The 12262-nt window shown below is 47.6% G+C and overlaps 1 protein-coding gene and 1 pseudogene across 1 annotated transcript; both read right to left on the reverse strand.

The window, feature by feature from the left end:
• Positions 1-3544: 3544 nt before the first annotated feature.
• On the reverse strand, positions 3545-5266 carry LOC140897045 (uncharacterized). The gene is made up of 2 exons (XM_073309315.2): positions 4727-5266; positions 3545-4138 (listed from the first exon to the last, which is right to left on the reverse strand). Exons 1-2 carry the CDS (start codon positions 5130-5132, stop codon positions 3597-3599), a joined length of 948 nt encoding a protein of 315 aa, XP_073165416.2. The 5' UTR covers positions 5133-5266; the 3' UTR covers positions 3545-3596.
• Positions 5267-6852: 1586 nt separating this feature from the next.
• On the reverse strand, positions 6853-11119 carry LOC140897232 (interferon-inducible GTPase 5-like; annotated as a pseudogene).
• Positions 11120-12262: the final 1143 nt, after the last annotated feature.

Raw genomic sequence — 12262 nt, forward strand, 5'->3', positions numbered from 1 at the left:
AGCGTTGCACTGTGGGTAGCTATCCCACAGTTCCCACAGTCTCCGCTGCCCATTGGAATTCTGGGTTGAGATCCCAATGCCTGATGGGGCTAAAACATTGTCACGGGTGGTTCTGGGTACATATCGTCAGGCCCCCGTTCCCTCCCTCCCTCCGTGAAAGCAAGGGCAGACAATCGTTTTGCGCCTTTTTTCCTGAGTTACCTGTGCAGACGCCATACCGTTGCAAGCATGGAGCCCGCTCAGGTAACCGTCACCCTATGTCTCCTGGGTGCTGGCAGACGCGGTACGGCATTGCTACACAGTAGCAGCAACCCCTTGCCTTGTGGCAGCAGACGGTACAGTACGACTGGTAGCCGTCATCGTCATGTCCGAGGTGCTCCTGGTCGCCTCTGTGAGGTCGATCAGGAGCGCCTGGGCAGACATGGGCGCAGGGACTAAATTTGGAGTGACTTGACCAGGTCATTCTCTTTAGTCCTGCAGTCAGTCCTATTGAACCGTCTTATGATGAGCGGGCAGGCGATACGGACTGCTAGCAGTCCTATTGCACCATCTTCTGCCGAGCAGCCCTGAGATGTGGATGGCATGCAGTCCTTCTGCACCGTCTGCTGCCAGCCAAAGATGTAAAAGATAGATGGAGTGGATCAAAACAAGAAATAGACCAGATTTGTTTTGTACTCATTTGCTTCCCCCCTCCCCTGTCTAGGGGACACATTCTTCTAGGTCACACTGCAGTCACTTACAGAGAAGGTGCAGCGAGGTAAATCTAGCCATGTATCAATCAGAGGCCAGGCTAACCTTCTTGTTCCAATAAGGACAATAACTTAGGTGCACCATTTCTTATTGGAACCCTCCGTGAAGTCCTGCCTGAAATACTCCTTGATTGAAAGCCACCCCCTTTGTTGATTTTAGCTCCCTGAAGCCAACCCTGTAAGCGCCCCTCCCGGCGTCAGAGCAATGGCAGACAATCGGGCATCTGAGAGTGCTGTCCAGAGCAGTCACAATGGAGCACTCTGATGGGGCTAAAACATTGTCGCAGGTGGTTCTGGGTACGTATCGTCAGGCCCCCGTTCCCTCCCTCCCTCCATGAAAGCAAGGGCAGACAATCATTTCGCGCCTTTTTTCCTGAGTTACCTGTGCAGACGCCATACCACGGCAAGCATGGAGCCAGCTCAGGTAACCGTCACCCTATGTCTCCTGGGTGCTGGCAGACGCGGTACGGCTTTGCTGCACAGTAGCAGCAACCCATTGCCTTCTGGCAGCAGACGGTGCAATACGATTGGTAGTCGTCCTCATCGTGTCCGAAGTGCTCCTGGCCACGTCGGCTGGGAGCGCCTGGGCAGACATGGGCGCAGGGACTAAATTTGGAGTGACTTGACCAGGTCATTCTCTTTAGTCCTGCAGTCAGTCCTATTGAACCGTCTTATGGTGAGCGGGCAGGCGATACGGACTGCTAGCCGTCGTACTGTACCATCTTCTGCCAGGCAGGCAAGAGATGAGGATTGCTAGTAGTCGTATTGTACCATCTTCTGCCAGGCAGGCAAGAGATGAGGATGGCTAGCAGTCGTACTGTACCATCTTCTGCCGAGCAGCCATGAGATGTGGATGGCATGCAGTCTTTCTGCACCTTCTGCTGCCAGCCAAAGATGTAAAAGATAGATGGAGTGGGTCAAAACAAGAAATAGACCAGATTTGTTTTGTACTCATTTGCCTCCTCCCCTGTCTAGGGGACTCATTCCTCTAGGTCACACTGCAGTCACTCACAGAGAAGATGCAGCGAGGTAAATCTAGCCATGTATCAATCAGAGGCCAGGCTAACCTCCTTGTTCCAATAAGAACGATAACTTAGGTGCACCATTTCTTATTGGAACCCTCCGTGAAGTCCTGCCTGAAATACCCCTTGATGTAAAGACACCCACTTTGTTTATTTTAGCTCCCTGAAGCCAACCCTGTAAGCCGTGTCGTCAGTCACCCCTCCCTCTGTCAGAGCAACGGCAGACAATCGTTCCGCACCTTTTTTCTGTGCGGACGCCATACCAAGGCAAGCATGGAGGCCGCTCAGCTCACTTTGGCAATTAGGAGCACATTAAACACCACATGCATTATCCAGCAGTATATGCAGCACCAGAACCTGGCAAAGCGATACCGGGCGAGGAGGCGATGTCAGCGCGGTCACGTGAGTGATCAGGACATGGACACAGATTTCTCTGAAAGCATGGGCCCTGCCAGTGCATGCATCATGGTGCTAATGGGGCAGGTTCATGCTGTGGAACGCCGATTCTGGGCTCGGGAAACAAGCACAGACTGGTGGGACCGCATAGTGTTGCAGGTCTGGGACGATTCCCAGTGGCTGCGAAACTTTCGCATGCGTAAGGGCACTTTCATGGAACTTTGTGACTTGCTTTCCCCTGCCCTGAGGCGCATGAATACCAAGATGAGAGCAGCCCTCACAGTTGAGAAGCGAGTGGCGATAGCCCTGTGGAAGCTTGCAACGCCAGACAGCTACCGGTCAGTTGGGAATCAATTTGGAGTGGGCAAATCTACTGTGAGGGCTGCTGTGACGCAAGTAGCCCACGCAATCAAAGATCTGCTGATATCAAGGGTAGTGACCCTGGGAAATATGCAGGTCATAGTGGATGGCTTTGCTGCAATGGGATTCCCTAACTGTGATGGGACCATAGACAGAACCCATATCCCTATCTTGGCACCGGAGCACCAAGCCGCCGAGTACATAAACCGCAAGGGGTACTTTTCGATAGTGCTGCAAGCTCTGGTGAAGCACAAGGGACGTTTCACCAACATCAACGTGGGATGGCCGGGAAAGGTGCATGATGCTCGCATCTTCAGGAACTCTGGTCTGTTTCAAAAGCTGCAGGCAGGGACTTTATTCCCAGACCAGAAAATAACTGTTGGGGATGTTGAAATGCCTATATGTATCCTTGGGGACCCAGCCTACCCCTTAATGCCATGGCTCATGAAGCCGTACACAGGCAGCCTGGACAGTAGTCATGAGCTGTTCAACTACAGGCTGAGCAAGTGCAGAATGGTGGTAGAATGTGCATTTGGACGTTTAAAGGTGCGCTGGCGCAGTTTACTGACTCGCTTAGACCTCAGCGAAACCAATATTCCCACTGTTATTACTGCTTGCTGTGTGCTCCACAATATCTGTGAGAGTAAGGGGGAGACGTTTATGGCGGGGTGGGAGGTTGAGGCAAATCGCCTGGCTGCTGGTTACGCGCAGCCAGACACTAGGGCGGTTAGAAGAGCACAGGAGGGCGCGGTACGCATCAGAGAAGCTTTGAAAACCAGTTTCATGACTGGCCAGGCTACGGTGTGAAAGTTCTGTTTGTTTCTCCTTGATGAAACCCCCCGCCCCTTGGTTCACTCTACTTCCCTGTAAGCTAACCACCCGCCCCTCCTCCCTTCAGTCACCGCTTGCAGAGGCAATAAAGTCATTGTTGCTTCACATTCATGCATTCTTTATTAATTCATCACACAAATAGGGGGATGACTACCAAGGTAGCCCAGGAGGGGTGGTGGAGGAGGGAAGGAAAATGCCACACAGCACTTTAAGCACAGCACTTTAAAAGTTTACAACTTTAAAATTTATTGAATGACAGCCTTCTTTTTTTTGGGCAATCCTCTGTGGTGGAGTGGCTGGTTGGCCGGAGGCCCCCCCACCGTGTTCTTGGGCATCTGGGTGTGGAGGCTATGGAACTTGGGGAAGAGGGCGGTTGGTTACAGAGGGGCAGCAGTGGCAGTCTGTGCTCCAGCTGCCTTTGCTGCAGCTCAACCATACACTGGAGCATACTGGTTTGGTCCTGCAGCAGCCTCAGCATTGAATCCTGCCTCCTCTCATCACGCTGCTGCCACATTTGAGCTTCAGCCCTGTCTTCAGCCCGCCACTTACTCTCTTCAGCCCGCCACTTACTCTCTTCAGCCCGCCACCTCTCCTCCCGGTCATTTTGTGCTTTCCTGCACTCTGACATTATTTGCCTCCACGCATTCGTCTGTGCTCTGTCAGTGTGGGAGGACAGCATGAGCTCGGAGAACATTTCATCGCGAGTGCGTTTTTTTTTCTTTCTAAGCTTCACTAGCCTCTGGGAAGGAGAAGATCCTGTGATCATTGAAACACATGCAGCTGGTGGAGAAAAAAAAAGGGACAGCGGTATTTAAAAAGACACATTTTATAAAACAGTGGCTACACTCTTTCAGGGTAAACCTTGCTGTTAACATTACATACATAGCACATGTGCTTTCGTTACAAGGTCGCATTTTGCCTCCTCCCACCGCGTGACTACCCCCTCAACCTTCCCCCCTCCCTGTGGCTAACAGCGGGGAACATTTCTGTTTAGCCACAGGCAAACAGCCCAGCAGGAATGGGCTCCTCTGAGTGTCCCCTGAAGAAAAGCACTCTATTTCAACCAGGTGACCATGAATTATATCTCACTCTCCTGAGGATAACACAGAGAGATAAAGAACGGATGTTGTTTGAATGCCAGCAAACATACACTGCAATGCTTTGTTCTACAATGATTCCCGAGTACGTGTTACTGGCCTGGAGTGGTAAAGTGTCCTACCATGAAGGACGCAATAAGGCTGCCCTCCCCAGAAACCTTTTGCAAAGGCTTTAGGACTACATCTAGGAGAACCGCAAATGCCAGGGCAAAGTAATCCTTTCACATGCTTGCTTTTAAACCATGTATAGTATTTTAAAAGGTACACTCACCAGAGGTCCCTTCTCCGCCTGCTGGGTCCAGGAGGCAGCCTTGGGAGGGTTCGGGGGGTCCTGGCTCCAGGTCTAGGTTGAGAAACAGTTCCTGGCTGTCGGGAAAACCGGTTTCTCCGCTTGCTTGCTGTGAGCTATCTACAACCTCCTCATCATCATCATCTTCTTCGTCCCCAAAACCTGCTTCCGTATTGCCTCCATCTCCATTGAAGGAGTCAAACAACACGGCTGGGGTAGTGGTGGCTGAACCCCCTAAAATGGCATGCAGCTCATCATAGAAGCGGCATGTTTGGGGCTCTGACCCAGAGCGGCTGTTCGCCTCTCTGGTTTTCTGGTAGGCTTGCCTCAGCTCCTTCAGTTTCACGCGGCACTGCTTTGGGTCCCTGTTATGGCCTCTGTCCTTCATGCCCTGGGAGATTTTCACAAAGGTTTTGGCATTTCGAAAACTGGAACCGAGTTCTGATAGCACGGATTCCTCTCCCCAAACAGCGATCAGATCCCGTACCTCCCGTTCGGTCCATGCTGGAGCTCTTTTGCGATTCTGGGACTCCATCATGGTCACCTCTGCTGATGAGCTCTGCATGGTCACCTGCAGCTTGCCACGCTGGCCAAACAGGAAATGAGATTCAAAAGTTCGCGGTTCTTTTCCTGTCTACCTGGCCAGTGCATCTGAGTTGAGAGTGCTGTCCAGAGCGGTCATAATGGAGCACTCTGGGATAGCTCCCGGAGGCCAATACCATCGAATTGTGTCCACAGTACCCCAAATTCGAGCCGGCAACGTCGATTTAAGCGCTAATCCACTTGTCAGGGGTGGAGTAAGGAAATCGATTTTAAGAGCCCTTTAAGTCGAAATAAAGGGCTTCATTGTGTGGACGGGTGCAGGTTTACATCGATTTAACGCTGCTAAATTCGACCTAACGTCCTAGCGTAGACCAGGGCTGAATGTTAAAATCCGTCCTCTGTACACATTAGGCTGTGAAATCCCTCTAAGGCTCGGGAGGGATCTAGGGATCTCCAGGCCTAGCAATTCCCTTCCTTCACTGTGTTATCCTCAGCACAACACAGTCTGTCTGAGCAGGCCCACATCATGTGCCCTCCCTGCAGAGGCCCGGTCGTCGCCAGAAAATTGTTTAACTACGTCGCACAGGGGTGTGAAAGATCCACACCTCTGAGCAATTTGGTTAAGCCGACCCATGTGCCTATGGAGACAGTGCTGGGTTGATGGAAGAATTCTTCCCTCAACCTAGCTCCCGCCTCTTGGGGAGCTGATTAACCACGCTGCTGGGAGAACTGCTCTGGGAGGCGTAGGTGCGTCTACACTGCAGCATTATGGCTGCGCAGCTGTGACGCTGTCATGTTTTCGGTGTCGCCAAGCCCAAGTACAATCACACACCCCCAAACACATTGTTCATACAGAGGCCCCCAAAAGGAATTCAGCTAGGGTCAGTGATGGTTGTCATAATTCCATTAGCTTGGCCCAGCACATGGCTGGATGTTCTTATAGCTGTCACAGGTCCTGTGTTCATATTCCCCTTTCCTGCCTCAAGGGGCAAAAGGGGGTCCTTCAAACTGGTGAGTCCCTGGGAATTTTAACATTCAAAATGAATACTGCAAATGCAAAGCCAAACCCAAATTTTCCAAATCACTGACCGGTGAGAAGTCCCAGTCTGGCCGGTGGAATTATTAACTCATCTTGTCTCATCCGACAAACATGCACAAAGGCTGGAGTTGGGGCTAGCGGTTAATATCTGTGCCTGGTTCATTCTCCCCCTGGAGGGGCTAGTCCCTGCACTGTGATCCTCCAAGCAAAGGAACTTACCTTTGAAATAGATGATGTTTAATTCAAATGCTACAGGAAGAAAATGAAACTGAATGAAAACAAACACGATGACATGAACTACAAAGAAGAAAGAAGGTGATTCCGTGGTATAAATTAAGGTAACTAAAGGAGCGATACGATCTGTTGATTACACAAAAGTAACTGTAGGAAAACTGAGTCTCAATTCCATCCCAGTATCAAAGGTTAATGGATGATAAAATGGTTAACTATGTGTAAAGATTCAAACGAAGCCAGGGTAAGTCCACAGGTTGCCCCAATGACAGGAGAATGTTGTTCAATTTGCCATTTATGGAACAACCTCTCTCTGCAGAGTGACCGTCCAGCCCTGGACGGAGGCAGGGAAATCCTCCACAGCTGGTGCAGCATCCTGAAAAAGCAGAGCAGACAGGTGTGGGTCCTAGAGATGAGAAGGAGCCTTTTGACAGACTGAGTAACATCCAGGGGCAGGGAGTTTCATGGACTGATGTCAATGCCAGAGACACCCAGGGTGGAGGCAGCAATTAAAGAGGCAAAGATGCTTGAGTGCAGTGGGAGCCATCCTAGCTCAGAGAAGCCCCAATTCATTCTTTCCCTGTTTAGATAGTTAGTCTAGGGGTATGATTCTCACTTTGGGTGCTGGGGTCCTGCATTCAAATCCCTGACAAGCCCAGAGGTTTTGATTTTGCAAATTGCCTTTAGAAAGCAGCTGGAGCAAAGAGCAGACACCTGTGGGATGCTAATGTCACTAAGGTGCACTAGAAAGTACTGCTCTTTGGGTGCCTGGCTCCCTTAGGCTGTTATGAATGTGCTTCTAAACACAGCTTGTGATGTTTGCACATGTATGTGAGAAATGCCTCTGAAGAGAAGAGCATGGCAACAATGGGATTTGAACCCATGTCACCAGACTGACTAGAACCCACATTCCCCGAAAACTGCTGAGTCACACTACCCTTTGCAAGGGTGTTTAGTCACCAGGGCGTGGGTTAGAGCCTAGATTGCAGTTTTGGCCATAAAAGGTCACATGTTCCTGTCCTGTGTCCATTCCATTTGTTGCACACTTTCCATGACCCCTTGCCTGGTGTTAGACGTGGAAGGCCCTGTTCTACCTCCTCTGAGCTGTCATTCATTTCTAACCTTTATCACAGCCCCTCTCCTTCATCTCCTTTTACAGTCCCAGCCTTTTCAATCCCAGTGACATCTCTCCAGTCCTGACGCCTTCTCTTTGAGCCCTCTCTGTTTGCAGCTAGAGATTAGTCCTTCATGAAAAATAACCATATTTATTGATTAAGTAAATCTTGCATTAGCTGCAGCACGCTGGATTTCAGGTTTTCCCATCTCCTGAATCGCTGAGTAACAAACCCTTAAATGGGAAACACGTTTTTATTCTATGATGTAACATTTTGAACTGCACTTTCCAATTACTGCCTTGGCAAAGAATTTAACCGCAGCTTGCCGAGGGGATAACACATTTCCAGCCACAGGTAGAGCGAAAACTCTGTCTGTAGAGATGGCCACAGTTGCACTGTGGCTAGAAATGAGCCTCACAATAAGTACCAGCTCTGTGTCTGGTAGATTTAAGGGTATGTGTCTTGTTTTGGGCAGAAGTGGCCTTGGCATCATCTGCCTGGTAAAAGTGGGCCCCGTTCCCCTCTCACGTGTCAAGAATTTTCAAAGAGCCAAAGTTGTTCTAAATGTAAAAGGAATTTTTTAAACCAAGTTTCTTTACCTTGTTCTTGAAACGTCGGTTTGTCTGCAACGTCGTCTGCAGCTTGGGAGCAAAGGATAGTCCTTCTGACAAAAGAATTGCCTGAAAAACATTTTTCGCTGGTGCAAAATAAATGGATGACAATTTTTTCAGGGCATCATCGATAGAACAACCCCCCCGAAGCCAATATTGTACCTTCTCATTCAGGAGGTAAAAACTAAACTTAGTCTGGAAAATGTTTCTGTTTTTTCAAAAAAACCTGATTTTATTTTTGACAAAAATGGAATTTTTTTCTCTTGAAAATTGAAGGTTAATGGAAACTGTTCCCATACATTCCTACCTGTCTATCTACACACAGCCATCTATCCATCTCCACACACTCCCATCTATCTAGCTACACACAGCCATCTTTCCATCTCTACACACTACCATCTGTCTATCTACACACAGACAGCTATCCATCCCCATACACTCCCATCAGTCTATCTACACACAGCCATCTATCCATCCCCAGACACTCCCATCTGTCTATCTACACACAGCCGTCTATCCGTCCCCACACACTACCATCTGTCTATCTACACACAGCCAGCCAGCCATCCCCATACACTCCCATCAGTCTATCTACACACAGCCATCTATCCATCTCCATACACTCAGGTCTATCTACATAAAGGCCCCCAAAGGAAGAACTTAACATAGCTCCCTAAGAATATCAGAATTGTTGTAATTATATGTTTAAAAAAATAGAAAGTTTCTCCACCTGGGAAGCAGTTTATATAGGAAATGTTTCGTTGTTTAGACAGCAAATGGGACCATTTATCTTCTTTGTTCAAAATCCTTACTCTGAAATCCAAAAAACCTGCAAGCTACAATCTTGGACAATTTGGGAATTGGTCCTGCTTCGAGCAGGGGGTTGGACTAGATGACCTTCTGGGGTCCCTTCCAACCCTGATATTCTATGATTCTATGATTCTATGAATCTAAGATCTGGAACAGTTGGTCATATTTGGGGAAGTACTAAAATAATTACCCTTCACCTTTCAGTTCTAGACATACCAAACTCTCTCATATCACAGGAGCGTTTATCTTTCTGATCTTGTTCCAATGTTGGGGGTATAAATTTGCAAGCTTACCCCACAATGATTTCATATGGATAAGTAGTGCCATGCGGTATCTTGGAAAGTTCATTTAATTCAGTGAATGAAAAATGGAATACAAATCAAACAGGCACCCTGAAGTCTTGTTTGGCATTTTCTTCTCTTCTGCTGGAGCAAATTCAAGAATAAAAAAGTCTCCCTTTGGCTAGCATAGGTGAGGCTTTCGAATAGTCCAGCTCCAATCTTCACCGGAGTTCAGCTTTTTCATTCACTCCCAAGGCTATGGACAGTCCGTTGCTGTTATAAAGATTTTTTTTCCCTTCTTCTTCCAAAACAACCTCCCGAACTCATTAGGTGTCTTCAGCAACACCATCTAGGAATCTATGCAGCGTGAAGCTGGTGGCATAAGACCATAAGAACGGCCCTACAGGGTCAGACCAAAGGTCCATCTAGCCCAGTATCCTGTCTTTCAACAGTGGCCAGTGCCAGGTGCCCCAGAAAGAATGAACAGAACAGGTAATCATCAAGTGATCCATCCCCTGTCGCCCATTCCCAGCTTCTGGGCACTATAAGAAATTCCTCCAGCTGTGAGGGCACATAACACTGGTAGGACTTTCCTACAATACTCACTAAAATCTGGTACCAGCATCCAAGTCTCAGTTATGGCCTCCAATTTAGCTCCCATTGAAGATGTTAATAAAGCACCCATTGACTTTAAAGTGAACAGGACCAGGCTCTGCTTCAGTAATTCCCACACATATTTGACTGTTAGATCTTTTGCCGGTGGGGTTTTTATCACGGCTTTCAGGTCATTGACAGATTTTCCAGAGTGCTCAGTGAGTTATGCAAGGGAGTTTTTCATTCTCCAGGCCGAAGCTCTTGGAATAATCGTGCGTGCGTTTCAGCAAGATGGGAACATTAAAAGCAAGAGAGAGACTTTTGACATGAGGACCAAGAATCACAGCCACATCTCTAGAAGCAGCTCCCAACAGGAGGGTTAATTTCCACATCTGCTGTTTTAGGGTTTCCTTCTTCTTTTGTAAGGTCTGTGGAGAAATGTTTGGCAGGCTGAGCAGGAAATCCTGTCTCTTGTGACTGGGAAGTTCATGATCCAAAGTGTCCACCAGGTCATGGAAATCGTACTTCTCTAGATCAAAGCTGGAGAGAAGGAAAACCTTAGGATAGGTCATCCCTTCTGCTTCCAGGTGCAGTATGCAATTCTCTTTCATTTCTTCCAAGATTTTCTCCTTGTAAGTGGAGGGTCGTTGCCTCTTGGCATTATACAAGTTGGCATCTACTTCGGCGCGCACAAAGTAAAACTTCTTTCCCAATCCCTGACTCTCCCTAGCGAGCTTGTCATGGCTGGATTTGAATCACTCAGAAGTGATAATGATGAAGAAATCATAGCTGTCAAAGTTTACTTTTTCAGGATATTGGTCTAGCTGAAAATCTAGGTGTTTCAAACCAGGTGTTTCAACTCCTGGTATGCCCCAGAATGTTACTTTGGAGTATGTCTCCCCAGTCGCAGCCGCATTTTCATCTTTATGTCCCACATCCTGGATGGCGTTGATGAAGGATGATTTTCCAGCACCTGTCTCTCCCGTGATGGCAATATTTAGCGTGGCATTTTCAAATGACTTCAATTCCTCCTTCATTTTGTAAGCTGCTTCTGATGGGTCTTCAGTTTCGAAATGAGCCAGGAGGTTTCCATAGCTCTGTAGACCCATCTCAACAACTTCCTTTTGGTCTGAGTCCAGATCCAGGGCCATCATGAAATTTGTGAGAGCTTCCATCTGCCCCAGAAAAGAAAGGGAATATTTCACTCATTGTTTGTTTTAAAAAGGCAGAATAAGAAAACCCTGGATGGTGTAAGAATCCACAAATACAGGCCCAATTCGCCATAGTTCTTCATCTTTGTTGTAAATATAAAGGGAAGGGTAACAACCTTTATGTATGCAGTAACATCAAATCCTCCCTGGCCAGAGGTACAGAATCACTTACCCGTAAGGGGTTAATCAGTTCAATTAACCTAGCTGGCACTTGACCAGAAGGACCAATGGGGAAAGAAGATACTTTCAAATCTGGGGGGGGGGAAGGGGGGAGGTTTTGTTTGTGCTCTCTTTGTGTTCCCTCTTGAGACAAAGAGAGAGACCAAGTAGGTAATCCAGCTCCTACTGAATTGATACATCTAAAATTACAGAAATTGTAAGTAATAGCAAGGAAATGCATTAGATTATCATTTATTTTAGCTTGTGAATTTTCTCTATGCCAAGAGGGAGGTTTATTCCTGTTTTTGTAACTTTGAAGTTGAGCCTAGAGGGGAATCCTCTGTGTTTTAAATCTTTTTATTACCCTGTAAAATTACCTTCCATCCTGACTTTACAGAGGTGCTTCTTTTACTTTTTTTTTTTATAATAAAGTTCTTCTTTTAAGAACCTGATTGGTTTTTAGTGTCCTAAAAGCCCAAGGGTCTGGTCTGTGCTCACCTTGTTAACCTATTTGGTTGGTTTATTATTCTCAAGCCTTCCCTACAAAGGGGGTGAAGGAGCTTGGGGGGATATTTTGGGAGAGATAGGGCTCCAAGTGGCCCCTCCCTGAATGTTTGTTTAAATCACTTGGTGGTGGCAGCAATACCATCCAAGGACAAGGAAAGGAATTTGTGCCTTGGGGAAGTTTTTAACCTAAGCTGGTGTAATATAAGCTTAGGGGGTCTTTCATGTGGGTCCCCACATCTGTACCCCAGAGTTCAGAGTGGGGAGGAAACCCTGACAATCTCGTATAGTGCAAATAAATGCAAAGTGGGTATAAAATGGTATGGAATTAGGCCCTGATTTGTTTGGGGAATAGGTTTATTTCAACCACCTCAGTCTGTCTCTAGATGACCAAAAAAGTGCTTTTTAAATTGAGTTATC

This window comes from Lepidochelys kempii, chromosome 13, assembly GCF_965140285.1.
Source record: "Lepidochelys kempii isolate rLepKem1 chromosome 13, rLepKem1.hap1, whole genome shotgun sequence".
NCBI lineage: Eukaryota > Metazoa > Chordata > Testudines > Cheloniidae > Lepidochelys > Lepidochelys kempii.